Source organism: Piliocolobus tephrosceles, chromosome 6, assembly GCF_002776525.5.
Source record: "Piliocolobus tephrosceles isolate RC106 chromosome 6, ASM277652v3, whole genome shotgun sequence".
Lineage (NCBI taxonomy): Eukaryota > Metazoa > Chordata > Mammalia > Primates > Cercopithecidae > Piliocolobus > Piliocolobus tephrosceles.
This window is the reverse complement of record NC_045439.1, coordinates 109,724,832-109,739,832: the sequence shown is the minus strand read 5'-3', so window position 1 is coordinate 109,739,832 and position 15,001 is coordinate 109,724,832. Positions and strand designations below refer to the sequence as shown.

At 37.0% G+C, this 15,001-nt stretch overlaps 1 protein-coding gene across 4 annotated transcripts in view; it reads right to left on the bottom strand.

Annotated features, from left to right (window-relative positions):
- Window positions 1–13,043: 13,043 nt before the first annotated feature.
- Window positions 13,044–15,001, bottom strand: part of ZNF280D (zinc finger protein 280D) — a 102,461-nt gene continuing 100,503 nt past the window's right edge. For 2 of the 4 annotated variants that reach the window (XM_023228632.1, XM_023228635.1), the window contains exon 22: window positions 13,044–14,983. In XM_023228632.1, the coding sequence (XP_023084400.1) occupies window positions 14,359–14,983 (625 nt within the window). In that variant the 3' untranslated portion in view covers window positions 13,044–14,358. The remainder of the gene's footprint in view (window positions 14,984–15,001) is intronic. The other 2 variants (XM_023228633.1, XM_023228634.1) reach the window with 1 other exon arrangement.

Here is a 15,001-nt window from a genome sequence, read left to right as displayed (position 1 = left end):
ATACATATGTAACAAACCTGCCCATTGTGCACATGTACCCTAGAACTTAAAGTATAATAATGAAAAAAAAAAAAAAGCACAATTGTAGGACAGTTGTAGGGGCTCAACAAACATTTACTGAATGAATGAATGAGTAAATAAATGGATATCATGATTAACTCACTTGTTCGTAGCAAAGGCTAAAAACTGGCTGCTTGCCAGCCATTTCTGGTTTGTAAACAATTTGTTTGGCCAGCAACATATTAACCAAGACAAAGGCAAAACAAAATAGGATATTTTATACCAAGTACTGGGCTTACATTCCTGGTTGTCAATGGTGGACTTAAGCTGACTCACGGCTGCCACCTTAGAAGGGGCATCTACTCCTCCATGGGAGATTGGAATTGAAGTGTTTATACCTCCTTGTTTGGGATGACGTTGAAAATAATTGATTAACTTTAGATATTAATAAGTTAAGGATACATGGTATAATTTTCTGAAGAGACAAACTGAAGCTGTTAGAAGTTTTTACTTCTCTTATTTAACAGGGGAGAAAGCACCCCACATGTGACAAGGAGTAGTAACAGTAGCAACCACTACTGAGTAAAGCCATCATGAAATATTCTCTTTCTTAGGCCTAAAAGAGGCTTAGAACTGGTGAACTGTTAACATATTTTTGTTTTGCTCACATATTTCTGGACAACACTTAAAAATCAAAAGATGTAATATCCCATCCGGAGCCTTCATTTTTGATGGGCAGTCTTGGGCTAGAACTGAGTAGCAGAGGCCACCTTTTAGAAAGGAGTATATGGTCTCAAGTGGAATTTAAGTATTTTGGGGTTCCTGTTTGGGAAAAGGGTAAATATGATTAACTATAGACTTTAATAAATTTAGGATACATGGTATAAATTCCTGGAGAGTACCCACTAAAAGATTAAAATAAAATTTTAAGTAACACTATAAAGTACAGATGCTTCTGGACTTATGATGGGGTTGGGTCATAACAGACCCATTGAAATGTAAAAATATCATAATTTGAAAATGCATTTAATACATGTAACCTACCAAACATCATAGCTTAGCCTCGCCTACTTTAAACATGCTCAAAATGCTTATATTAGCCTAGAGTTGGGAAAAATCATCTAACATTTGTTTTATAATAAAGTGTTAAAAATCTCATGTAATTTATTGAATACTGTATTGAAAATGAAAAACAGAATGGTTGCATGGGTACTCACAGGTACGGTTTCTGCTGGATGTGTATTGTTTTTGGACCATTGTAAAGTTGAAAAATACTAAGTCAAACATCGTTAAGTCAAGGACTGTCTGTATATAACTCCAAAACTAGTAGAATATTAAAATAAGATGAGAAAAGTGATACTTCAAAAGAAAGCAAAAAAATAAAGTAAAAATAAAAATAGAATGCAGAATAAACAGAATGTTCACAATTTATCATTACCATAAACATAGTGGACTAAGTGCTGTAATTAAAAGACAAAGATTATCTGATTGTATTTTTAAAATGTATGTATATACTACAGAAAAGTTGAAAGTATAGTAGTGGAAAATATATATCATGCAAATACTAACCAAAGAAAGCTTGTATGACTGTTTCAAACAAAATAAATGTTCTGCATTGTCACTATTAATAAGGCTTAATTCACCAGAAAAATTACTTGTCTGCATATAATATTATCTCAAATTAAAACAAAAGTTCATGAAATCACAGCCATAAATGGACAAATCTACCACCACAGTGAGGGATTTTAAAACATTTCTCTCAGTAACTGATAGATCAAGGAGAGAAAGAAAAATCTGTAAGGCCATGGAAAACTTAAACACAGGTAAACAATTCGTTCTCAGATATATACCTTCTGTCCACAGGGCTTCTTTCGGCATTTCTTGTAGTGCAGGTCTGTGATGAAAAATTCTGAAAAAGTATTTGACTTTGTTTAATTTTAAAAAAAGTTTTTTTAAGGGGCAAGATATTGCTATGTTGCCCAGCCTGGAGTGCAGTGGCTCTCCACAGACATGATCATAGCTTTTTACAGCTTCGAACTGATTGCTTTAAGCAATCATCTCACCTCAGCCTCCCGAGTAACTGCACCTTTGTTTTTGAAAGACATTTTTGCTAGGAATAGAGTTCTAGGTTAACATTTTTTTTCTCTCAGTACTTTTAAGGAAATCTGAAGACATCCTTATCTTTTTTCCTCAAAATGTACATGTTTTTTTTTTATCTGATTGCTTTTAAAATTTTATTACTTGTTTTGAACAATTTATGTTTCCTTTGTGTAGTTTTCTTCATGTGTCTTGTGCTTGGGGTTCACTGAGCTTCTTGGATCTGTGAGCTGATCGTTCTCAGGTTTGGAAAATATTGTAACTCTTGAAGGTGTCCAATAGCTCACTGATGCATTCTCCTTTTTTATATAAATTTTTTAGCTCCTTTTTTCCTCTCTGTTTCATCTTGGATAATTTCTATTTCTATGTCTTCAAATTCACTGATCTTTTCTTCTGCTATGTCTAATCTGCCATTAATCTAATCAGCATAATTTTTATCCCAGAAATTGTAGCTCTTATCCCTGAAAGTTCAATTTGGGTCTTTTAAAAATAATTTCTTAACTTTTTTTTTTTTTTTTTTTGGAGACAGGATCTCACTCTACAAGCCAGGCTGGAATGCAGCGGTACAATCATGGCTCACTGCAACCTTGGCCTCTCAGGCTCAAGCAATCCTCCCACCTCAGCCTCCCAAATAGCTGAGACCACAGAGGCACACTACCAAGCTATGCTTTTTTTTTTTTTTTTGGAGAGATGGGGTCTCACCATGTTGCCCAGGCTGGTCTTGAACTCCTGGGCTCAAGTGATCTTCCCTCACTGGCTTCCCAAAGTGCTGGAATTACAGGTGTGAGCCACTGTGCCAGGTCACTTTTTGACTTTTGGAAGATACAGCAGTTATATTAATTATTCTAATGTACCCCCTACTAATTCTGATATCTGTTCATTCTGACTAGTGATTTTCCTCATTATGGTCATGTTTTCCTGCATTTGTGTAGGCCTGCTAATCTTTGATTGGATGTCAGATATGGTTACTTTTACCTTTGTGGATATTCAATATTTTTGTATTTCTGTATACCTTGAGTTTTATTCTGGGACATCATATACTTAGAAATTACTTGACCTTTGCAGGTTTGTTTTTATCCCTTGTTTCTTGGGTACAGGGCAGTACTCAGTCTAGGGTTAATTATTCCCATACTACTGAGGCAAACCTTCTTGAGTTCTCCACCCATGCCCCGTAAATTATAAGGTTTTTCATTCTGGCTAGTGGGAATGCACTGTTTCTGGTCCGTTTAAACTACCAAGCATTGTTCCTCCTACACCTCTGATTGTTCTTTTCCCAGCCTTTGGTAGTTTCCTGACACACAACATAGTGCTCTGCTGAATACTGCAAATCTCTCCATGCAGCTCTCTCCTCTCTGTAACTTGGTCCTAAGAACTCTCAGGGCCCTCAGTTCTTCCTCCTCAACTCAAGGTGTCTCTTGACTTTGCCTCAGTTCCTATTTCCTGTGCTATGACTCGGAAACTCAAAGCAGTAAGCTGAGGTAATCATAGAACTCACTTCACTTGTTTTCTGTCTCTCATGGATCACTGTCCTTCAATCCTGATGTTACTAACTTTAACACCATTGTTTCAGGTTGTTTTTTGTTTCAGGTGGGAGGGTAAATCCAGTCCTTATTACTCCAAATTGGCGAGAAGTGAAAGTCCTAAAACTATTTTTTTTAATTACGCAATAAGATAATTTTTGAAAAATCTCTACAAGGACTAATATGGTAAAATTACTATGCCAGAGGACAGCTTGCATTAGTAAAAGATAGGAGCTGCTGAGATAGATAAAAAATGTTAGAAAATCTGAGATGGATCCTTAGGCAACGGCATGAAAAATTTTAGAATGAATGAGAAATAAATTTTTGTTGGTTTTAGTCATTGAGATTTGGGGGATTATTACAATGTCATTCTAACCTATCCTGACTGATAGATTTAATCTGCTATCAATCTAAGGCTCAATTCACCAGAAAAAAATAAGGTTCAATTCACCAGAAAAAATAAACTAAACTTGTCTGCATATAATATAATCTCAAAACAAAAGTTCTTGAAAACACAGCTATAAACATTTGAATCTGTTGACAAAGTTCTCATTCATTCTAAAAGTTCAGTGATTTTTCTGTTAATTGTATTAACTCAGATAACAGAGCAACCATCTCAGACATCATCAGCAAACAAATCAGAGGAGGGACAAAAATCTAGAGGGTCTCAAATCAGTAATTTAATGCTTCAGTTTAGAAGTGACATGTCATATTTGCCCACAGTTCACAATCCAAAACCAGACAGATGGTCCCACTCAACCATGAGGAAAGTGTAATCCTGCTGTGTCTGGTTCTCTAGGGAGAACCACTATTATACGGCAGATAGCCCTATGACTCACAGCCAAAACATTCTCTATTCTGAAGAGAGATAACTCCAAAGTCCCATTGCCATCAAATGGCATCAAACGCGGCATCGAAAGTCCTATTGGCATCAGTGGCATCAAACTCAAAGTCCACTATCTCCTTCTAGTCTCTAAATCAGTAGATGGTGTGCCCTAGTCTCCTCTTGATCTGTTAATCAATGAACTAAAAAGTTGTTCATACCCTACACATACAAGATTGAAAAAGAGATAGAAAAACTGTAATAAACACTTCTATTCAGAAAGGGAAAGATGGGAGACATAAAATCAGTTGGTGGGCCAAAGCAATTCTCTGCTATGATTTCCTCTACAATGGAGGTGCACAAATTCCTGATTCAAGCCTGATTCTGTTCCTCAGGAGGTAATCCCCAATGTGTTCGTGTCCAAGGCTCTTGATCCTATCATCTAGGAGGTCCCATCTCTTAGTTTTATCCTTCTTGGCCACATTTGAGGCAGACATTAAGGAATATGTCCTGTTTGGGGCCCAAGGAGCTTTCTCACTCTGCTGCTTCCTATAGAAAGTTGGGGGCCCACGGGTCTCAAACAGTCATAAACTTTTAATCCAGGCCCATGGTTCCTTTAAGAGTACAGTTCTCTCAAATATTTTGTTTTTTGTTTATATGATTTGAGTCAGCAGTGAGCCCAGAGGCAACTACAATTTTTAAAGATAGGTCTCCCCTAGCTGCTCCCCACACTTAACTGGCGTACCTTGAGACCATCAAGGTATTGGTGGAAGTCTGACGCATTAGTACCTGCTTCCTAAGCCATTTTGTCTAATTGAAAACACATATTGGTCATTAGTATTTCCCAATTCCTGACATACTAATATTTGGGATGTGAGAACAAGGAATCAAAATTTCTGAAAATTCTCAGGAATTCCTAAATTATACAGAATCATCATTCTGCAGTTTTCATAACATTATACTTAATGTATTTTTTAATAATTGTGAGTGACCTTAATAAATATGGAATCATTTTTCTGTAGTAGTTATACTGTTTCAGAAATTTTTTGCTCAAAAATTAAAATGTGGTTTATTACTATGAGCAAATATACTGTGATAAGATGATATATTTTAATATCATTATTTCTACTTGATATATTGACAACAGAAATGAAGGAAACAGTAACATAAATGTGAAATAAAAAGTCATTTTAAAAACTGGAAGACTACAAATACTTGTTTAAAAGTTATTCAAAAAAGAACAATTTAAAGCACATAAGGCATTAATTGCCCTACCCAATCGTCTTTATCTTTATTTGGTTACAAATGTTTCAGATATAAAAATTTCTTTTATTTGGCAGTGATATTAGTCCAGTTCAAAAACCATGACTGGCCTCTTACTTTTTTTAATGATGAAAGTATTTTGTCTGCCCTGATTTTGGTCTTGCTGTTGAAACTGATACTGCTTTTGCTAATTTATAGTTTAGATCCATTTCTGATTTCTTTTTAAAATGTTCTATAACATTCATGTCTTCTTTTCTTTGCATTTCTTGTTAAAGTATTTGCAAAGAACAGTAGACTTTGGCAAATACTTAAACACTGAAAGTGCCAAGAAATTGATTTGGTAGTATTTGAAATATGTAACATTTGGATCTCTTGGCAAGGTTAAAGCATTACACAGAAGCACAGTCAAAATTGCCAGTTTAAGGGCTTATTTTGCTCCTATGTTGTGCTATTTCTTGGAACACCATTGATAGGATTTGTATAAAGTATACTATCTACATAAACCCATGGATATTTATTACATTTACAAGAATGACTAACCCTCAGCAGCAGATGAGGCAAGAACACATACTTACAATATGGCAATGGCAATCACTGAGTGATTTGATTGTGACCACTTTTCTTCTAAGTGCTCCTGTTCTGGTTCTGGGAAATGTTGACCTTACCCTTGAACTCCACATGTCAGCACTCCCTGCTCTTGCTTTTGGGAGTGACTTCAATGAAGTCCTTCAAAGGATAATGGCTCTAAGTTGATTATTAAGCTTTAATTCTAAGAGGAGAGTTAACAATACTTTTCTCTGTCTCAACGATTTCTTGACTGATTTGTCTTGAAATTCAGAAAATATATAAATTTCCCGAAATATGCTGTTAGGAGTTCCCATATAGAAACACTATGGGACCTCTCTTTAATTTAGTTAAAAGTTTTAACAATTACTGTAATGGCCATATTCTTTATTTAATTCAATTTTGTTGCTTAAAGGCCTTTTTTTAATGGTTGGAGGTAAGAAGATGTTGCCTCTCCAGCCTTGCATATATCTGAATTTCTAGAGTTCCTGTGTTCTCTTTTGTTCTCATTTGCAATCCTACCTTCTCTTATTTCTCAGCTGAGTTAATTTCTTTCTTAAAATACATTGTCAGGCCAGGTGTGGTGGCTCCCACCTGCAATCCCAGCACTTTGGGAGGCCAAGGTGGGTGGATCACCTGAGATCAGGAGTTTGAGACCAGCCTGGCCAACATGGTGAAACCCCATCTCTACTAAAAATACAAAAAAAGCCAAAAAACAAAAATTAGCTGGGTGTGGTGATGGATACCTGTAATCCCAGCTACTCAGGAAGCTGGGGCAGGAGAATCACTTGAACCCAGGAGGCAGAGGTTGCAGTGAGCCGAGATCACACCACTGCACTCCAGCCTGAGCGACAGAGCAAGACTCCATCTAAAAAAAAAAAATAATAATCTTGTCAAATGCAGCTAATACAGTAACCAAAACATGCTGTTAACATTCTGTTATCCGAAGTCTTCTTCTGATAGACATACAAGTTTATTAAGAATATTATTTGTCTTCCAAGTATTACGGGAAATAGTTTACCAAATCTTTCACATCAGAATTTATATCACCTCATGTAGCCACACCATCTGTCACCTAAGCCACTGTAACAGTTAAGTTGGATTTTATTTTTTTCATGGTAGCACTACACTTCCAGGATTCATGACTGTATTGATCAAGATAGGCCAGGTTATGCTGCAGAAACAAAAATTCCCTAACTGTAGAGGCTTAAAACAAAAATACTCATTCTCTCTCACACGCCCATCTGAATAAACAGGGAGGCTCTGTTCCTAGTAGTCCCTCAGTAACCCAGCCTGATGGAGCAGTCACCATCTCAAATATGACAAGGCACCACGACAAAGGAAAAAAAATTCTGAAGAGTTTCACATCAACAATTATATGCTCCAAACCAGAAGCCACTTTCACTTACAACGCACTGGCCAGGAACGAGTTACACGGCCACACACACTAGAAATATCTGGTGAATTGTAGGAATGAAAATCACATTAGGTTTTTAAAAATTAATAAATAAAACTGACTTTGAAGAGTTGAAGAAAAAAAATCTAGATGAAAACATCAAGTCTTAGAAGTTTATGCCAGGACAAGAAGCTTTCCGCTAATATTGTGGTAAGAGAATTTTCCATTTTTACCTTACAAACTTAAGTATTGTTTTACTATTTTTCTATAAAGATTATGTTAATATAATAATGGATATTTTGGCCGGGCATGGTGGCTCATGCCTGTAATCCTAGCACTTTGGAAGTCCAAGGCAGGTGGATTGCCTGAGGTCAGGAGTTCAGGACCAGCCTGGTCAACATGGTGAAACACCATCTCATACAAAAATTAGCCAGGCATGGTGGCAGGCGCCTGTAATCCCAGCTACTCAGGAGGCTGAGGCAGGAGAATTGCTTGAACCGAGGAGGTGGAGGTTGCAGTGAGCCGAGATCGTGCCATTGCACTCCAGCCTGGGCGACAAGAACGAAACTCTGTCTCAAAAAAAAAAAAAAAAAAAAGGCCGGGCATCCGGGCATGGTGGCTCACGCCTGTAATCCTAGCACTTTGGGAGGCCGAGGCGGGTGGACTGCCAGAGCTCAGGAGTTCAGAGACCAGCCTGGGCAACACAGTGAAACCCCGTCTCTACTAAGATACAAAAAATTAGCGAGTCCTGGCAGTAGTCCAGTCCTTGCGCCTGTAGTCCCAGCTACTCAGGAGGCTGAGGCAGGAGAATTGCTAGAACCCGGGAGGTGGAAGTTGCAGTGAGCTGAGATCATGCCACTGAATTCTAGTCTGGGTGACACAGAGAGTCTCTTAATTTAAAAACCAAATAATCTTCAAAAAATTGCAAACTTGTAATTCTAGAACAAGTAATAGTAAGAAATGTGGACCAAATTTATAAACTAAGTTCCAATGTAATGTTTACAATAACGAAAATTAAAGAATGGTTATAAAAGTATGATATGGACTATATGAAAATATAAAGTAAGGCTGGCAAACTTTTCCTTAAAGGGCCAGATTGTACATAACTTAGGCTTGTGAGCCCTATGGTCTCTGTCTCATATAACTGTGCTGTTGTAGTGCAAAAGTAACAACAGACAATATGTAATTAAATAGTACGGCTGTTCTAATATTTTGATTATAAAAATAGGTAGTCAACTGTGGGTCATAGTCTGCTAACCCCTAACACAGAGAATTAAAATGTTTTCAAGGAAGTGGAGGCCAGGCATGGTGGCTCATGCCTGTAATCCCAGCACTTTGGGAGGCCAAGGCAGGTGGATCACTTGAGATCAGGAGTTCAAAACTAGCCCGGCCAACATGGTGAAACCCCCATCTCTACCAAAAACAGAAAAATTAGCTGGGTGTGGTGGCAGGCACTTGTAATCCCAGCTACTTGGGAGGCTGAGACACGATAATTGCTTGAACCTGAGGGGCAGAGGTTGCAGTGAGCTGAGATTGCACCACTAACACCCCAGCCTGGGCAACAGAGCTAGACTCCATCTCAAGAAAAAAAAAATGTCTTTAAGGTACCGGATAAAGATGAAATACTTTAAAAGTTTAAAACCCATCTGGCGCAGTGGCTCACGCCTATAATCCCAGCACTTTGGAAGCTGACGCAGGTGGATCACCGGAGGTCAGGACTTCGAGACCAGCTTGACTAACATAGAGAAAACCCGTCTCTACTAAAACTACAAAATTAGCCGGGCGTGGTGGCACATGCCTGTAATCCCAGCTACTCGGGAGGCTGAGGCAGGAGAATTGCTTGAACCCGTGAGGCGGAAGTTGCGGTGAGCCGAGATCGCGCCACTGCACTCCAGCCTGGACAACAAGAGCAAAAACTCCATCTGAAAAAAAAAGTTTAAAATCATACTTTATACTTCTCCAAATCTCCACAAACAGCATGCCTTACTTTAATATTCAGGGGAGAAAAGTCATTTTAAAAAAGGTGTTGGAGTGGATCAGCAATACAGTCAATTTTTCTATTCTGTTTTTGGTTAAGTCTAATGATCCTAGATGTACCTGGGACATTTTCCAGAAACCAAAATCCAAGGTAACTTCTGTGATCAACTGTCTTTCAAGTCATTAACTTCTGCAGCTACAGCTTCCCTTAAAGTGTGGCCCAACAATCTTCATAATAATGGCACACTGTGCCACCAATGAAGTCCAAATTATGTGGAAAATATTTGTTAAAAATGAAGGCAATTTTACAGGACTTTTAACAAGCAATTAAAAGTTTGCTAGAGCTAACTATAAAAAGCAATTTCACCCAATATATCTCATTTCTTAAAGATGTTACAGTTGTTGCTACAGATGTGTTTAGTTCCTCACAAATGATCTGAGTGTATATTTTAATTTGAAGCTTTTAAGTTGAAAATTAAATATTGTCATGGCTTTCAAAAATCTATTTATTCATTTTGTCTACATTGATCTGCAGATGTGCCTCAGTCAAAAAAATAGTTATGCATCGCTTAATGATAGGGATCTATTCTGAGAAGTGCATTGTTAGGCGGTTTCAGCGTTGTGCAAACATCATGGAGTGGTCTTACACAAACCTCGATGGTACTGCCTACTATACACCTAGGCTATATGGCATAGTCTATTGCTCCTAGCTTGCAAACCTGGGCAGCATGTTACTGTACTAAATACCGTAAGCAAGTGTAACACGATGGTGTTTGTGTATCTAAAACATAGAAAATGTACAGTAAAAATATAGTATATAGTATAAAGATAAAAAATTGTACGCCTATGAGTACTTACTATCAATGGAGCTTGCAGGTCTGGAAGTTGCTCTGGATGAGTCAGTGAACGGTGACTGTGAAGGCCTAGGACATTACTGTACACTACTGTAGACTTTATCAATACTGGACACTTGGGCTAAATTTAAAAATGTTTCTTCAATAACTTTTTTACTTTATATATTTAAAATTGTTTTACTTGACTCCTGACACAGGGTCTTGTTCTGTCCTTCAGGCTGGAGTACAGTGGCTCCATTACAGCTTACTGCAGCCTTGAACTCCTAGGCTCAAGTGATCCTCCCACCTCAGCCTCCTGGGTAGCTGGGACTACAGGCAACTGCTACCATGCCTAACTAATTTTATTTTATTTTTTTTGAGACGGAGTCTTGCTCTGTTGCCCAGGCTGGAGTGCAATGGCGCGATCTCGGCTCACTGCAAGCTCCGCCTCCCGGATTCACGCCATTCTCCTGCCTCAGCCTCCCGCGTAGCTGGGACTACAGGCGCCCACCACCATACCTGGCTAATGTTTTGTATTTTTAGTAGAGACGGGGTTTCACCATGTTAGCCAGGTTGGTCTCGATCTCCTGACCTCGTGATCCACCCGTCTCGGCCTCCCAAAGACTAATTTTTTTATTATTTATTTTTTTGCAGAGGCGCAGTTTCACCACGTTTTCCTGGCGAGTCTCAAACTCCTGGGCTTAAGCGATCTGCCCATCTTGGCCTCCCAAAGTGCTAGGACCACAGGCATGAGCCACTGTGCCTGGCCTTTTACTTGACTCTTCTGTATTAATGTTTTGCTAACAACACAAACATTTTACAGCTCTACAAAAATTCTTTCTTTATATCCTATTCTATAACTTTTTTTTACTATTAAACAGTTTTTTTTTGTTTGTTTTTACTTTTTAAACTTTTTTGTTAAAAACTCACACACACACATTAGCCTAGGCCTATGTGGGGTTAGCATCATCAAGATGTCACCAGGCAAGAGTATTTTTTCAGCTTCATTATAATCTTATTGGACCACCATCATCCATGGGGTACGTCATCATGTGGCACATAACTGTACTTAAAAGATAATTGTTTTTCCTCTTAAGTTTAGAAATAGGTAAACCAAGTGTTTCGCTTCTTAGCTGAGTAAACAAGTCTTAGTGTTATAATACTCTAGTAAAAATAAAACACTTACAATCCTCTTCTAGCACACACAAACTTCCTATTTCATTATAGTACAAAGAGTAGTCTTGTAGTAACAACAAGTGCATGAATATGTGAATACGGTATTCAGATTTTCAATATAAATTAACAGTGCATCCTATAACATAAAGCTTCTTGATATTATTAAACTGCACTTATAATCCAGCATAATCCTATTGTTTTAACAGGGAACTATAACATACTAAGGCATCTTGATGGTTCTCAGGCAAACAGTCACTAAAGTGCATCACTGGCTTTCATATTTCTATCAAAGGAGTTTAAGCACTCCAAAGCAGGGGTAGGCAAACTATAGTCCATGGGCCAAATCCAGTCAATATCCTATTTTTGTAAATAAAGTTTTACTGGAACACAGTTTCATAATTTACATATCATCTACACTGGCTTTCATGATACAAGGCAGAGTTGGGTAATTGTACTACAGGGCCCACAATTATTTACTGTCTGGCCCTGCAAAGGAACTTTCCTAATCACTGCTCTAAAGCACTGCTACCAAAGGTTTGGTTTGCATACTTGGATTGGCTGTTTCTGATTGGAGATAAGGAGATTGAGAGAGAATGTAAACCAGCTATGGTTCCAAGTACAATTCTTAATTCAACTATTTTTTTTTTTTCATTGCCAGGCTTTCTCAATGAAGCACTTACAGTCCAGTATAGGTTCCTTTTCTCATAGTACATAGGTACAAACAGTTCATTGACCTGCTACTTTGAATACCACTACTCGAAAGGTAGATGGGGGCCGGAGTAGCAAAGCTCCAAAGGGATTATGGACTTATTTTGAGCACTTAGAGGCTTATTTTGGCATAGTGCTCTAGAGTTTTGTAGTATAATGTGATAATGTGGCAACACACTGAATGAGACTCACAAAGTGGTCCTTATAGAGACAGGCCTTTTCCCTGCACTCGGCTCTTCTAAGATTCATATTTTCCAAAAATCTTCCATGATACAGAATTACATTTTAACATGGTGAAGGATGACAGCTAATGGCTCCCTCTCTCCCTATCTTTTCTTGGGAGCAGGAAAGATAAAAATATTAGCTCTCCTCCTCAAAATACTCAAAATAATTCATAATATATTTTGCCTATTTAGCCTCTTTAAATTGTTGAGCAGATAAAAAAGTATAATATTAAATTCTATTTATCTGGAAGTAAAAGAATTTATAAAGCAAATCTAGTCTCATAAATATTAGCAATATTGTCCCCTGTACTTTAAGTCCTAATTTAAAATAATGTATCAGCAGTTAAAGAACATAGAATGGAATCCTCACCGCTAACACTGATATTAAATTTCTTGAACAAGTATATAATTTCTAGAGGCACCAAAGGTAATCTGAATCAAGCAGTGATTGGAAAAATAGAATTATTTGGGGACAGATTTTTATTGCAAATATTTAGTCAAAAACTACTATATACAGCAGAGTTTTAATCGCCATTTAAAACATTGAACATTCAGTGAAACAAAATTTAAGAATCCAAAGCATATTTTAAGAAGTAAAAATGAAGCATTTTAAATAAAAGTTTATTAGTACTTCAAAGCAAACTACTGTTCTTCATATTATTTCTATATCTATTATATTCTAGATGATAAAAAAAACCGAGAAATCAATGTAGCAGCCATCTTATAGATAAATTAGGCTAAATCTCCAAAGCCAGTTTTTTACATCACTGTTTTAGGTCCCATTTGAAGTTTTTATTTTACAATTACAGAAAAGTCACTTAAACATGGCTGAATACATGCCAGGATATGTTTTCAGTTTACTATTTTACAATATCTACATTATACCATACTTTGGTTTGGCTTCCAGACCATTTTTATGGGCCTATTTCTAAAGAAGATCATTAAAACAATATTAAAAGCATAATAGCTACAGGAGTTTCAACAATGGGTGTCTACTTTACATTAATACAACTAATACATCAAAGAATTTCTACACAGCTTACACACTGACAAAAAGCACAAATATAAATTTATATCTTAATAATTCCACTTTCACTGAAAGTTTAATTAAGGTAAGCTTACAGCCTAGCAGGCTAACACTTGTATGGAGGTACAAAGATTCAAATATTCTGTTTACATGCGTCTGACAGACTGGAATGTTATATTAAATCCAAAATTAAGTTTATGTTCATCCAAATTCTCATTAGGTCAATTTAGTATTCTAAGCATGCTCCATTTACCAGCATCATCCTAAAAAATAAAGCCTTCATTAACAATGCCAATCAGCCATTATTTTAAATCAGTTACTCCCAAAAAGTACATGGTTTCCAAATCTCTTCCTCTCAGTTCACTGAAAAGGATATATAGGTAATAACGATTTTTAGCTTAGGACTGATGGAAGTTTGAAAGGCTTTATAAATATAACTAATATCATCAATTCATGTCAGCAACCAAATCCCATTTCCTTGAAAACCATCAAAAGAGACCTTTCCACTGCAATTGTAATTATCATTAAAATCTTGTTCATGTTTTTAATAACTTCTTGGGAATCCCTACTAATCATGCTATTATTGGCGAATTGATTTGATAACATAGGTTGAACATACAGGTAAAGTGTATGTGTGACCTCCCTTACATATTTCCATTTCTGAACCTACAAAAGCACCACTGAGCTCACCTGATAGCACTGTTCCAAATGCCCTTATCGTTGGTACACTGAAACTTAAAATGACTAATTTCAACTTCTTTCTTTTTCATCTGCCAGGTCTACTGTTGCCTCTGTTGTGCTGGGGTTATTTCCTCCAGGAATGTCATCTGTTTGATCAGACACTACTTCATCAGTCTTGGCTGAAGGATCACCACTACCTTTCTGAAGAATCTCTGTGGCTTCATACTCAAGTACCTCTGATGGAGTCAGAGGTTCCAAATGAATACTGCCTTGCTCACTAACATCAGAACTAACAGATTCAGGTTCATCTCTTTTTCTCAAAAACTGATCAATGCTAACATTATCTGATGTTAACCGCAAATCCTTAATATTCTTTGAAGAAAATCTGGCTTCACTGGAGTTGTGATCTTTAATCTGAGCAGATAAGATTATGTTTTCTGAACTTTGGCGCATCTTCAACTCCATTTCCTGACAAACATGTTGTATTTGTTTTTTCTTTTCCACTTCATCTGCACCAATATTTGAATCACAACTGAAGATGTTTTTTGAGCCAGTTTCCTGGTCTGCAAGACAGGTTTCATTTTCCTTATCTGAAACTGTTAGGCTTTCTTCACTTTTTGTTGTTGATGAGCCTTCAAAAGAATTTGCATTACATCCATTTTTTTCTTCTGAAGAAGCAGCTTTATCCTGTTTACTGAAAAATAAAGTAATT